Raw genomic sequence first — 15,296 nt, forward strand, 5'->3', positions numbered from 1 at the left:
TTAAGGACCAAGGCTGAATTTGGGGTAAAACATTTAGAAAACGTTGTTTGAACTCTGACACCCATATGAAATTGTTGAAAAAGTTTATAAAATGGACCTTTAAGCTACAAGGTCAATACAATATGGCAAAAATAGAAAGAAAAAAGAAGAGGGAAATGGCTAGTTTCAAAACAATTAATACAATTATTTTGTAGGCAAGTCACTAATCATGTCAATAACTGTATATTTAGCGGCACTGGTGGGAGAAAATAAATTAATTGTCATTTTGGATGTTATGATTTTAAAGGAATGTTTCAAAATCTGACTTCAAAACTTGTCTTAAAAATTTAAAGGTTAAAGCTGGTAAAAAAAAAAACACATTATTAGAACAAATTGCAAATTTTGGTTTGGTATTTTACAGATTTCAAAATTATACAAGAAAGTCATTAAAACTATGAAGTGGCATGTACATATGGTATTTGTCTTGATGATGGGGAAAAAGGCAAATGATAGTTTCAAATTTAAATGTACTGAAAGGACAAAGAGGATGGGTTATACTGGCATCTTCATTTCACAGATTAATTTTAAATAGTTCATATTTGCCTGTAAAAACACAAATAGAAATAACACAAGTAGAAACCAATTAACTAAACAAAAATACTAACAGCCTATCAGAGTCTTCATAGATCCGACTCCTCTTCTTTTTCCCAGAAAATTAAGTCTTTAAATTCTTTCATCATAGTTGCCATCTTCTTCTTCATTGTGATCTCCATCCTGTTCATCATAACCTTCATTCACTTGCCTTCATCTCAAAAATACTCCACAGTCTGTAGTCCTTACCATGTTCCCAGTCCCTCTTGAACTTCACAAACCTTTCTTTCTCTTCTTTCAGTCAGTAACCCAAAAACTCCAGCTTTCTTTTATTCTATACCACCGAGTGTTCATTGTGGTGATGGTGGTGATGCATGCCGCTGCCACCGAGCACTGTGTGATTGATGGAGGAAGCAGAGCGGTCAGATCCCTCTGCCACCGTCCCATTAACGTTCTCCTGCCGCTGGCAACACAGGATCTGCCTGAAGGTGGCACTCATCTCCTTGTCACGGTAGGAGTAGATGATGGGATTCATGGCGGAGTTGAACTCGGCGAGAAGCAGGAAGAACTTTTCATAGGTGAGGACATTGCAGTTGGCACAGAAGACATCAAGAAGCAGGATGACTAAGCCAGGAGTCCAGCAGACAATGAAGGCACCTGATGGGACAAAAAGAATATATTAGATACCTTATATAAACATTTAATCTTTATCATTAGAGGACATGAAAATAATGTTTTATAGATAATGTTGGTCTTGAGGGATGAGACAGTAAAAAAAGCTAATGCTATCACTCTTACACATATCAACATTAATAAACCCATCTCTGACACTATCAGCTCCAATGATCATCATTTCCATCTCATAAAAGAAAAACACATATTTGTCTTTGCATTTGAGTAAGCATCAGTGGTCAGGCTCACGTTTCTGGTTTCTTCTGTTTTTTTTTTAATGAGCCCAGTGAGTCACTTGGAAGGAAAATGAGCTGGACTTCCTTGTCACAAAATCCTGCAGTTTCTACTATCACAAGTCATGAAGTTCTTTTGAAAACTGATCATGTGGCTTAGTTTTTAGCTGAATCACACTTGATTTATTATAAGGCACCTGTTGAAAATATAAAATTTTACTACTGTTGACCTGATTCTGTGTCATCCCAGTGTCACATTAAAATGTTTAACTTGATTATTTGGATGAGTAATATATTTAGTCTGAATGTGATGCATACAGCTGCATCAGCTTTCATCTCTTAGTGAACATCATTAATGAAACATCCAGTGTTTGACTTAAGCAGACATTAATAGTCTTTCCTCTCCTTTACTTAAGACAAAATGGGTCTCACTTTTTGGCGCTGCTTAAGCATGATGTTACAAAGGTGAAACCACATTGCTTTTTAACCCAAATGTGCGCAAGCACTTTACCATCACTTAACCACATCCTCACTGGTCTATAAAACAATGCATCAAGTAAAACGTTTCAAATGTGATGCTTAGAAGAAGGTGCTTCAGTTGTGCAGTGCCTTAAAGAGCTTTGAACTGGGTCTTATGTTAGCAGTTATGTATGGAAACCCATTATTACTTTCACCAAACAATTGTATTGTGTATTTATTTATTTTCATGCAACAATAATAATAATAATAATAATAATAATAATAATTATTATTATTATTATTATGTAGTTTCGATCCTTATGAGTCATTGAAACAATAAGATAATATTTTTGTTTAATTGTTATTCATATTTTTCGTTTAAATTCTCATTTTCAAAAAGATTTGGATATAAAAATGTCACTGAGAAGAAAAAATGCATTAAAAACTGAAATAGAAACTAATTTAAGTTCTTGTTCTGGAGGGCATTTGCTTTTCGCAGTTATGACCTCCTGTGCTTTTCTGTCTTGCAGCATACTTTAGGAAGACTCCCACAGTGAGAGTGAACACGTTTTCTCAGTGTGTTGTGTAGAGGATGTGAAGAATCGTCCATTATGTTCAGCAGTTTCTGCAGCATTCTTCCCTGTACAATCAGCTCCAGCGGCTCCAGAGTTTTTCCAAGCACAGAGACAGCCTTCTTCTTTCATTTGTTCAGTTTAAGTTCCTGGAAACAGCTGCCCCAACAGATGATAGAAAACTGATTGCATGTTTCACAACAGACTTGTAGAGGATATGCAACATCTTGTTGCAGACATTGAAGGATCTCAGCTTCATAGAGTCTGGTCTGTCCTTTGTCAGATTTTGCATTTCCAGTCTAGTTTGCTGTCCAGAAGAACTCCAAGGTATTTGAATTCCTCCACCAGCTTCACTTCTCCCAATAAGGAAATATTGCTTTGCTTTTGTTCCTCCTGAAATCTGCGATAATCTCTTTTGTTTTGCTAGTGTTCAAGATGAGGCAGCTGTTTCTGCATCATTTCACAAAACGATTGACCAGATCCCTTCTTGTCCATCACTGATACAACCCACAGCTGCAGAGTCATCAGAGTATTTCTGCACATGGCAGGACTCAGAGTTGTTTTGGGAAGGCAAGGCAAGTTTATTTGTATAGCACAATTTACCGACAGGGTGATTCAACATGCTTTACAGAAACATTGAAACATCAGAAAATAAGAAGCATAATTTAAATTAAAAAAGAGAGAAAGGAAAAGAAAAGAAAGAAAATTAGATAAAAACATTTATTTTTTAAAATTTAGGTTAAAAGAAACAGTGTAGATCAGAACTTTAAAATCCTATTGAGAACTGGTGAGAGTACTTTCCTTGTGATGCTCCAGTGCTGCTGACCACCATCTCAGACACACAACCTTTCAGTCTCATAAACTGTGGTCTGTTTGTTAAGTAGTCATAAATCCAGGCGGTGGTGTAAGCATCCACCTTTTTTTCCTGGACAGTCTCACATAACAGTGCAGGCAGAATTTTTTAAAAGCACTTGAGAAATTAAAGAACAATGCACCAGTGAACTATGTAAGATCCAGAAAAAGCTCAGCAACTGTATTTTAAAGACAGATTCAAGCCATCGATCAATTTATGGCACATTTTCTTTAATCCACATATTGATGTAATTATAGCTTAAACGTTAAAATTGGGTTTGAATTCATACTGGCTTATATTTACAAACCTAATTTGCTCCCTTTTTAAGCTATTTTAAAAGAAATAGATTACATAACTACATTTCTCTGGTACCATGAAGTGTTCAAGCGTACTGTCAACTGTAAGCATTATGAATTCAGTCAACGCATACTATTTTGTCATAACTGGAAGGAAACCGCAGGACATAAGCCTCTAGAGATAATGAAAGAAAAACTTGATTAGAAATTGGGCAAGTGGAGCAGAGACAGAGACAGAATTGACAGGCAGGCCTGTTATCTGTTAGTGTTTTGCAGGCGGCAGCTGCAGCAAAGACTTGACCTCACTTCCCAGCTATGCAAGCAGGCCCTCCAGAGTTGGAATTCATGTCTCAGATGGTCTGCAGCCCAGCAGAGAAACAATCTATCTGTATCTCAGTGAAACATCTTAAGTCCAAACAGGACAAGACTTCACAAACATACACACACACTAGCACATTCAGGAAGCTTTCACAACTCCAGAACTTCTGTCCAACATTATCAATGGATAACAAACCTTTAACAAATAAATATTTTATTTGATAGTGTTGATGAAAACACTGTAATCAGCAAACTGATCATACCAGCAACTATTACTTATCTTGGAGGGTTAAAACTATATTAAAATATCAAATTATACAAGAAAACACAATATTTTGATTAGGATCTTTTTAATTAAATAGAAGAAAACTGTTTATTTTTTTAAGAAACTAAGAACGAAGTGCTAAATTTAAATATTTATGAGATGCATATCTAGACTTTCCCACAAAATGAAGAAGAAAACTGTATTTGTGTGAAATCATAAACTGAGAGGCTACACCCTTAGAATCTTTCATTTCCTCCAAGAATCCAGGGTTATTTTCTGGCTGGCTCTGCACACTTGGTGATAAAATTGACTCTTTAAACTGTAATGTACCATAACGACAATATAGAGCTACTGTCACAAAAAGGAAAAATGATTTGTTATTTTTTTTTCATTTATGTGAAAGACTTACTCTTTTTCACCTTGTCACTGCTTCAAACTGCCACATGGAGGGAGAAAGAGTCTGGAGTAGTGGAAAGTCACTGGAGCAAAGTAAATAAACATGGGAAGAAGGCTTGGAAAATTTGAAAATGGATGAAAATCTACCTCAAAACTCTTCAAGAGTTTTGAAGAGTTAGACGTTGCACACAACTCAGAGACCTAACAGCAACAGTATGGTAAATAGTAAAACATTATTTGTTGTTATGGAGGATAATGACAAGCATGCTGTTTTCAAGTATTCCAGCTGCTGTCAGGCGAGAGGTAGGGTTCGCCCTGGACAGGCCGTCAGTCCATCACAGGGCCAACGAGAATTATAGGATTAAAAATAATTTTGATTTTTTTTTGTAGTGATGCATAATATACTGTATTATTTCAGAATCGACACTAAAAATATGCATCACTCTCATAGTAAATCATGCAATGTCAAGTAGAGTAAACTCACCCAGCACTTCCTGCTACCACTTTTTTTAGTGGAGAGATTTACACTTTCTCATTTTTATGATTTATCTTCAAGTAAAGTTATGGGTTCCTTGAGACACGCAATGCGTTTTTGTTTGTTTGTTTGTTTTGAGTTTGTTGCTTGTGAGTCCACAGGTGCAACATCCGCATGTTCATAGCGAAATGAACATAAATTATAAACAGGAAAGAAACAGTGGAAAGGAGGATTTGGCTACTACAAGAACATAACACACTTAGACAGGCACAGTATATCAGTTTGCTAAACTACCCAGATTGGGGGTGTCTCTACTTACTTCTGCCTTGCTAGTTAGACAGAATGCTTTAAAAAAAAATGTCCATAGCTCTGAGCTGGAACTTAACAATGCTCTATAACTTAGAGGAAACCACCAGAGGAAAATAGAAATAACCCTAGACTTAGATAAGCTTCTCACCCAACTTTCAGTCCCCAAAAAATAATTTTAAACACTTTTCATTTTGAATAATATTTCACAAGTGTAATATAGTAAATATATTCTACTAGTTAAAACATAAGCTTACAGCAACATTCAGTCACAAATATTCTAATGAAATGGTAATGTTTTGACATCATCTTAGGATTTGAACAAAAACAGGCCCTAAAGGGTAGTGACAGAGATTCTGTATCTCTGTTCCTCCTTTTTATTTTTTTGTTTATTTTTTTTTTTTGTTGTTGTTCCTTTTTCTTTTCCTCATGGAAAAGGGCTTTCATAAGAGAGTTGCTAGAAGGCTATGGGAATGAAAATAAAGCAATAATGGAGAACAGATTATGGCAATAAATTCTGCACTCCCACAAGCATACACTGAAGCAACATGCTTATAATAAACTGGGAATACACTAATAAGTCCAGATGCAACACGCTCACATGATACAAAGAGAAACTAAAGAACATTTAGATGATGCTGAAAAATCGAAAATCTCTCCATTTTATCACTGCATCATACCTCGCAGTGAACAATGTAAACATTATTATAGGATCTGTTAAATTCATTAGAAAAGGCTTTTCTCTAAAGGGCAATGTGTTTCCTCAGATGTCTAGGAAATAGTCTACTACTGACACACTGCCTAAACTTTTCAGGGACAGTAGCTTCTCATGTGTTCTTATGTAGACATAGAAATACATAAATGAGGTTATGTGGCTTTTTCCTACACCAAACTGTCCTCAGTCCAAATAACTGCACGCAAACGGTTTAAAATGGCATTTCAAAAGATAACAGTTGGTTTTAACCTTTGAGAGCGAAGAAGTATGACAAGAAGTATTTTGATTGCAGACATTACTTACATTATGTACATGCAGCAACATTTCCAGAACTGGCTGTTGTCTGTGCTAAACACCTTGTTGAATATTCTTAAATGAATCACAGAGGGAATTTTTCAGGGGTTCTTTGACCTAAATGACAAAACAAGTCTCTTGTTTTAGGATTTTCCTTGTCAACTTGGTCATTATACCTCTCACTAACTTGCTGTCATTCACTTGCGTGTATGACAGCTCTCCACTATAGACTGATGTTTAAGAAGCCATCACAGAAAATACTGCACTATGAAAAACAGAATGGTTCTCTGAGTGAGGATTTATGATCCCAGGCGACTGGAAAATCTAACCGTTTCAAGGAATATTAAACAAATGTAATGTTTTCTTCCTTTTTATATTCTCATGGTCTATACCTCAACCAATTTTTTAGGTAATCTTCTTTTTTTTGCATAATGTTGCATAATCATGACACTCAGACATGAAAATAAGTTTCCAGTTGCATTCTCATCAAAGTAAAAGTAAATGGGATTAAATCTATCAAGCAATGTCATGCTTTACGTCTGCCAGGACATCATGAGGAATCCCAGATGCAGCTTCATTTGACTCCCAGTGTGATGCAAACTCCTAGATGTCATTCCCAAAGTCCTGGAGTTGACTGGTTTAACCAGGCGTAAAATTACTTGGTGAATATTTGGGGAAATATTCTGGTCATGACTTGAAGACATCACTGTGGACAGATGGTAGTGGATGTTTTGATTGGCTGATCCATCTAAAACTATTTTCCTTTCTATGAGATTTTACAAAGGGGTCATAACATCTTGCTAATTCCAGAGATAACATACAAAAAAAAAAGAAAGGGTAGATCACTGTAGACAGTAAGGCAAGAGCTGGAAGAATGTTGTGCTTTTATCACCACTTGTGCTGCTTGCTGGTTGTCAGCTGTGTCATCAACCTTCACATGTGTGGGAGTGCTTAATTAATAGGGTGCTAAGACAAAATGCAAGACAAGCGTCATCTTGTTGCTAAAAAAAGGCGTGCAAAGGTCTTTGAACAATTGATGAATACATTACGGTGAAGGTAGTTTTCTGTTTACTCTGCAGTATCCCCCAAGATGCCGACAAAGGAAAGATTTATTCGCTTATTTGTTAAATGATCAAAAGAGCATTTAGAACTATGTGAAATAACGTCAACATTTCTCTATGTAACATGAAAAGTGGCCTTTAAAGTGTTTGATTCTTATTTCACACACCTCTGAAAGTCTCTACATCGTATTGATGTGTTCCAGCTGTGACATGCTTTACTCATTTAACAGCCTTGCATTTAGCCATCTTGGGTTTTCATGCATTACTGTAATTTCTCATGTGCCATCATGCCAGTTCAGGTTTCCACTAATGTGAATTCTTCTTAGTCTTTCAATATGAATAAACACAGCCTATTAAATCACTGCTCTAATTTTTTCTCGCTTCCTCTTTCTTCTCATCAATCTTTCTATTTTCATTTTTCAGTTTCTTTTTCTTCTGCTTCTTTTCTACTTCCCCTTTGATTTTCTTAAATCTCCTATTTTTCTCATTATATTTTCTGCTCTGGCTCTTATTTTTCTCTATAAAATATCTTCCATTTTCTCCTCATGTCTTTTCTCTAGCCTGTCTTCTTTTTTTATTCCTGTCTTTTTCAGTGGCATCCTTTTCCCATATCTCTCAGTCTATCTGCTTACTGTTTTTTTTTTTTGTTTTGTTTTTTTTACCAAACACCTATTATCCGCGGTCGTTACCACAGTCCCAATATAAGTTTCTGAGATGGCTTAGTGGTTTCCCATTTGCTTGCAAAAGGATATCATTTTCCTTTCTTCTCTTTCCCACATCGGTGCTTCCAGACATAAAAATTGTAGATTAGATAAAAGTTTACATTCAGTAGCTGAGTGTTTACAGTTATTGATAAAGAGGCTTGGGGTGTACTGGTAGTGGTGTCATCATGATCTAATGGTCAGAGAAACAAGCTTTTGACTGGAAGTACAGTGAGTTCTTTGAAATGGTAGTAATGGAGCCTCTCTCTGCTCTGCCAGCACAAAAAGCCCATAATATATCTGCAGAGTTGTTGGCTCGTGACTCACTTCCAAGTGCTGAGATGTCTGGTTTTCAAATCTTACTACTAACCTTTGTCCTTTTTTCTTTTTTTTTGTCCTTTTGAAATCATAGCATTGAAATTATATATATATACACTACCGTTCAAAAGTTTGGAGTCACTTCCCGATTGAATCCCATGGCAAAGTGACCCCAAACTTTTGAACGGTAGTGTATATATATATATATATATATATATAGTCCTACCAATAACTATAGATAGAGAGGGCTGGACTCAAGGACAGCACAGAGGCACTAATCATGGCAGCACAGGAGCAAGTCTTGAGTACCAGGGCAATCGAGGCCCAGATCTACCACACCAGGCAGGACCCCAGGTGCAGGCTGTGCAAAGAGGCCCCTGAAACAATCCAGCACCTCACAGCAGGGTGCAAGTATGCAGCAGGGGTGCATACTGGCAGGCAAAGAATACATGAAATGCCATAACCAAGAAGCTAGCACAGAAACATCTGTGCAGAATATGGACTGGAGACCCCTAGGTCACAATGGAAAACACCTCCCTAGGTGGTGGAGAAGGAGAGGGCTGAGATCCTGTTGGACATCCAGATACAGACCGACAAAATGGTGGTAGCCAACCAACTGGACATTGTGATCATGGATAAGCAGCAAAGGGAAGCCATAGCGATCGATGTAGCCTCCCCAACGATGGAAATATCAGGAAAAAGGAACACAAGAAACTGGAGAAATACCAAGGACTCAAGAAAGACCTGAAGAAATCCTGGAAGGTGAAGGCAACAGTAGTACCAGTGGTCTTCAGAACACTCGGGGTTGTGTCCCCTACACTGGAGAAGTGACTCCAACAGATACCTGAAAAAACGTCAGACACCTCAGTCCAGAAGAGTGCAGTCTTAAGAATAGCTAAGATATTGCGTTGGACACTGAAGCTCCCAGGACTCTGATAGAGGAGTCAGTCGATATGTGTATAATTTATAGGTGTGTGCGTGTGTGTGTGTATATGTACATCGTTGGTTAATCACTGCTAGATATGGCACTTTTCTTTTTAATTGTCATTATAACATGTTTGTTTTTCAATCCTCTGGTTGTGCACACGCCACCTGGTAATGACACTGTCTGTGTTCAAGCCCTGTCTCTCCTACATATACCGAGCAACTTCTGTGTTCTCCATGCCACGGTCACTGCATACCCTTAGGGGAGGTCCAAACTGTGAACGCTTGTACGGAACAATTCTAGCACTGAAGATGCCCTGTTGTTGTTAAGGCACTGTAAGCATATGATCGTCCGACTGAAGCCATCAACGCAGCCATAAAAAAAGCTATTCTCCATTTTACCACTTTGTGGTTTCCATTGATCTGTTTGTAAAGAGAAGTATCACAATTTATTTTACTTTATTTACAACTGTTGTTCAAGGTGTGCAGGCTTTAGAAAACAGCCTTTTGCCCAACAACTCCGCAAGAAAAATTATGAACGTATGACTAACAGATAAAATAATCTGGTTTATATCATAATCTATTAAAAACATGGATACAATTATTTTGGGTATTTTTTTTATTTCACTTTTTTAATGCTTGATACCTACATAGTCTACTCAGGTGTCTTTTTAAAGCTTTTGAGTCACACCGATTTGTCTTTGAATATCAAGAGTCTCAAACTTTCGTTTAGCATATCTGAAAAGAATTGCTACGGTTCATTAATTCTTCATTTAATCTGCATCTAAATACCAGCCTTGTGCATTTTTTCAGAAATATTTTAAACTGCTTTAAAATTGGAATAGAAAGCATTTTATAATATATTTGCTGTGCAGTGATCTTAGGATTAAAAAACTAAATGGGAATTTGAAACAACAACAACAACAAAAAAATACTTGGTGATTTTCCTTACCTGTGGACCTCCTTGTTTATTAATAGATGCTCAGATCATGAGATATTCTCTCAGTCTTCTATAGTGTGTTTACAGCCTATTGACTGTGAACTAAGGGTATGAATAAAATATGAAAATTTACTAAAGAAAAACTTGGTAACAACTTTTAAGATTTAAATTAAAAAATGTATTAATTTTGTTCTTTATGTATTTATTGTAGTTTGCTGTTGTTCACTACAAGAGTATTATTGTAAGTAGCAAACTAAATGTACTCAAGTATTGTAGTTAGCACAACTTTTCCCAGAGACAAACAGTAGATAATTTGATCATGTTCTATATTGTATTCGGGACAACCTGATGACAATTTCTTACTGCTGGTGGTGCTCTTGAGGCTAAAAGATCTCTGTCTCATTTCCACAGGCCTTCAGTTTACATATGAATTCAATATAGAACAATAACATGCAAGCAGCATCTAAGACACTTACACTTTGTTACCCCTTTCAAGTTGATGACTAATTGAGAGAAAGAGAGAAATTGTCCTTGTATATCCAGTAAGTTCACTGAATAATCTGTCCATGAGCATATGATTATGTCCATCAGTGTCAGTTTCCTCACAATGTCCTAAACACATCTCAGTGCATGAGTAAAAAAGATAGTAATGTCAGCCTCATTACCATTTACTTCCAAAAAACAACAACAAAAAAAGACACTGAAAAAGAAGAAGAAGTAGAAATCTTGCAAGGGAAGTTGCTTGTAGCTCAAATTTAGCTGGCAGTACTAAACATAGGTGGAGTAATTCCTTTTTATTCATACTCGCTCACACATAGCACCATTCCTTCCCATCAATACAATACAGTAAAAATGGGCATGTTTCAGGCATAGTCGTGAATGGTGATTAATCATGATTAATTCGTGATTAATTCATTTGTAAGCTGTGATTAATCTGATTAAAAATTTAATCTTTTGACAGCAAAAAACTTTATTTGCAACATCAAAAACTAATGTCAAGAATTGAGAAATCAGCCTCTTGCAAAGAACCTTAACATCATTATCCTGTATTAAGTTGGATATTTTCAGACATATAGAAGCTTCACTGTTCACTCAAACACATCAGCATTGTGCATTAAATTTCTGCTAATGCTGCTCCTGCATCTCCCGTTGCTGTTAATTCATGTAGAGAGCATTCGGCTGGCTGTTACAGGAACTGTTACAGTCACACGAAGCAATGCACACACCCTTACTGCTCATATTACAGCAATGCATGCAGTAATTGTTTTGTTACATTTTTTATGAGCATTTTCAGTTTGATTATACTGTTTATTGGAAGTTTGGTAAGGTTCTTATTTCTCCAGGTATCACATTTAGTTTGAGTCATGTAAACTGGACTTGGTATAGTTTCTTGAAAATGTCTTCAGTTCTGATGGAGAAATTTGGAGAATTCACTGAGTCTGTGAAACTATGTATATGACCATCTTTAAGAGTTTTGTCTCAGCTGAGGTCTTATTAGAGTGACTATTGTCCATGGTTTCTTAAGGCTAAGTGTGAATATGTGCTATCAATTTCCTTGAGATAGCTGGATAAATTGCATTATTTTGTTACACCATTTCACAGTATAACAAAAGTGTTTTTGACTATTTAACTAAACATACCGCTTCTGGATCTCTCTTCTATTGGGGAGGGCCTACTTAGGCTATATTTCCTGTGACTACCAGCTGTCATGTGTAGACACTGTAACAATTTAATGATGGCATAGATGTTCAAGCAGCGTAAAGAGTTTGCCAAGATGAACAACTGATTCCCCAGGACAGATGCAACTATTGTGAGTGATTAGAATAGCTGCAGTGTGTACAGTAATTTCTTGCTTCACACACACACTAAAACACAAGAAAACAGGTGACATTGTGAGGTTCATACCACGCATGTTTTCACGCTGACAGTGGGTTGGAACGTTTGGCTTGTAGATAGTCCTGATTGGTTCTGCTCTCAGTTTGCCAGAAAACACACACCCATCAAAATTACACAAATATGTGTATGTGTATGTGTATGAGAGAGGCATGCTTGTCTACATTTAACCATTACTTTCTGTCCTCCGTTTAAAATCTAGACATTGAAATTAGTGAATCCTCAAGATAAACACTTGCTGTGACTTTGAAACAAATGGAAGTCAGTGATTTACCATCTGTTTGTATGTGTTTGAATGATGGTATGGCTTGGCGCTCCACACTGGCCAACAATGTGGTTTCATGAGCTTGAAAAACATTCACAGAAGAGTCTTGCGTGAGCCAACAACAGACATCCCGTACAGACATACACAGAATCTTCAAGGGTCATGGTTAATCAAATAAGACTCATGAAAAGAATATCTCTTCAGGTCCCCCTCCCATCCTCATTGGACAAATTTGTAAGGTTAGCAAAGTCCTCTTTGACATTGTGTGTTCAACTTTTCTCCTTTTCTAAAGATAATAAGTGACTAGTTTAGATTATTTTAAATACTGAAGTCATCGCTCGCAGTTTTTGGTATTTATCTAATTAACTCCAAGACAATCACACTTAAGGCCCATTTGTGCTCCCTGTAAATAGCAACCTCTGTTTCAAACATTGCATTATCTGCTGTCTTCATACTTCCATGTGTTTTGCGTGGCCATGGTTGTTAAGTCAATTCCTCCACTAGTGGGCAGTGCTAAGTTCAGAGTTCAGTCCCACGAACTGATTTCAGACCCTTTGGCAGCGCTAATGCATCACTAAAGTTTTTTCCAACTGTCCAACACGCCCTAAACAAACGCATATAGTCTTTCTATAGAAGCTCGCACAATTTCTGCTGTTGTGCTCATCTTCATTCTACTTCTGCTTTTTTGTTACTGATTTTCTTCTTCTACTCGGGTTTGTTTTTTTTTTCCCTGGTTGCATGTCAGCTACTCTGCTCAGCACTGCCCTCACTATTTCTGGTGGTTTTGCTCTCTGTTAGTGTGATATTTCATCGAAGATTATTTACGTGTTGGTAATAAGGTTTTGATGTTCACCGTTGGGTGTTGGTCAGAACACAAAGGACCCTTTGGTATGGTTAACTTTATTTACTGTCACTCATAAACACCACAGCACAGTAATGCAACCACAGGCTTACAGATTTGGAGTTCCAGGACTAACTTAGGTGAGTGAATGTGTGTGTGGGCTTACATTTAGAACAACATATGAATATTCATATTATCTGCTTATTTGTTGTACCACTCATTTCAAATCCAAACTGTGTATAACGTACCTAATGTGAATACACAACAAGAAATATCTATGACATTTTCACGTTCTAATTTGTTTAGCTTATACCCAGTTGTCCAAGGCTAACAGTTACTTAGGATATAACAGGTCAAATAGCTTAACAGCATGAATGAGCCACGTGGTGAAGGGATGAACACTTCTACAGAAGCAAATTAATTAACAAATTAACATAACATTGAAAGCCATATAAAGATGTTGTTTAGGCAGATATATAATAGTTCACTTACAGTTCTTCACAACAAATAACATTAGTTGCAGTCCACCTTAGTGTCTGCTCTCCGCGTGCTTACTGCTGCTCATAAGTTTAATTTTTGGCATTCACTCGTCCATGGGCTCAGTGGTGCAGTTGAACATTTTTGCCCAAAGGGCAACTATAAAGTTCAAAATAAGGTGGGGTTCTTTAGGTTACCAAACAGTGACATAATGTAAAAATCACAATATGAAGAATTTGCTTCATATTGTTTCACTGCTATGAAATCTTGAGCATTTCAGATAAAGAAAAATATTTTTCTAGTGTTTACAGGAAATCGAGAGGAGGGGTGCACCCTGGACAGCTTGCCATTTTGTTGCATGGCTAAAATGACATATCAAAATTGTATTTTTTTATTTAAATGTAATGCTATCAGTGCTATCTTCAGATGTGTGCTTTTTATGTAAACAAAATGGAGGTAAAAAAAAATTTAACTACTGCTTTTTATTTTTTGCATTGTAGCACATCAGTTTATGTAAGTGGAATCAATCTGGTGTCCCACCATTTTTTTATTAAGCTCAGAGGTTTATGTGACTGTGGGAGACTCAGTGTCTGCACATTGCATCTGCCTGTCCTCATGCACATGTGCACGTGTTAGTAACTAACTTCTTTTTTTTCAGTTTCCCAGTATCCTGGGGGGCAAGTGAAAGGAGGACAGTAGGCAGCAGGGGAGCAATTATTGTCATATGGCCAGAAGATGGAAAAAGCTAGACAGGGACTGATTGTGGGGTGACTTCTCGATCACACAGCAAAGGTGGAATTCATTCCTGCATTTCCCTGATAGCACATAATCAAAACCAAGAACTTAGTGTCAGTGGGGAATTGGACAGCTTAGAAGCCTTTTCTTGTAACTCTAGCATCCAAACATGCAAAGAAGAGTACAAAAAACATATGGCCCAAGAGAGATATGACTCACTACTTGTATGTACTGAGTTAAAAGAAGCAAGTGATAGTCAACGTCGTTCTATAATGATTCATCGGGACTTTACACAGGAACTACAGTGGATTCCAAACATAGCGAAAACACATCACACCCTCACCTTGCTGCAGTGAAAAGATATCAGTGTGACTTTAGTAAAAACTTAGAATGATAAAGCCTTAGGTCAAGAGTTAGATTTGAGCTACAACGAATCTAGTAAAACTGTAAAAGTCATAAATCTGTTTGTTTTGCTTTTTTTTATTATTTTATTTATTTATTTATTTATAACCCTACATATAAAAAATCTGTTTTCTCCACATGATAATTATCATGTCAGAACATTTTCAACACCATCATGAATGCTACTATTCACTTATGTATTGAAACTGTAGCCTCAAAACCTTTTCTTTTCCAACACTGATTACTCATAAAATTGTTTTTTTTTTTATCATCACCTACAACATTCCATCTGTTGTACATGTTTTCATATTACTG

At 36.7% G+C, this 15,296-nt stretch overlaps 1 protein-coding gene across 1 annotated transcript in view; it reads right to left on the reverse strand.

Moving 5' to 3' along the window:
- lpar1 (lysophosphatidic acid receptor 1) overlaps positions 1 to 15,296 on the reverse strand; it is a 34,951-nt gene continuing 19,655 nt past the window's right edge. The window contains exon 3 of the mRNA XM_041969264.1: positions 1 to 1,227. Within this exon, the coding sequence (XP_041825198.1) occupies positions 905 to 1,227 (323 nt within the window). The 3' untranslated portion in view covers positions 1 to 904. The remainder of the gene's footprint in view (positions 1,228 to 15,296) is intronic.

The sequence above is a fragment of the Melanotaenia boesemani genome, chromosome 19, assembly GCF_017639745.1.
Source record: "Melanotaenia boesemani isolate fMelBoe1 chromosome 19, fMelBoe1.pri, whole genome shotgun sequence".
Taxonomy (NCBI): Eukaryota; Metazoa; Chordata; class Actinopteri; order Atheriniformes; family Melanotaeniidae; genus Melanotaenia; species Melanotaenia boesemani.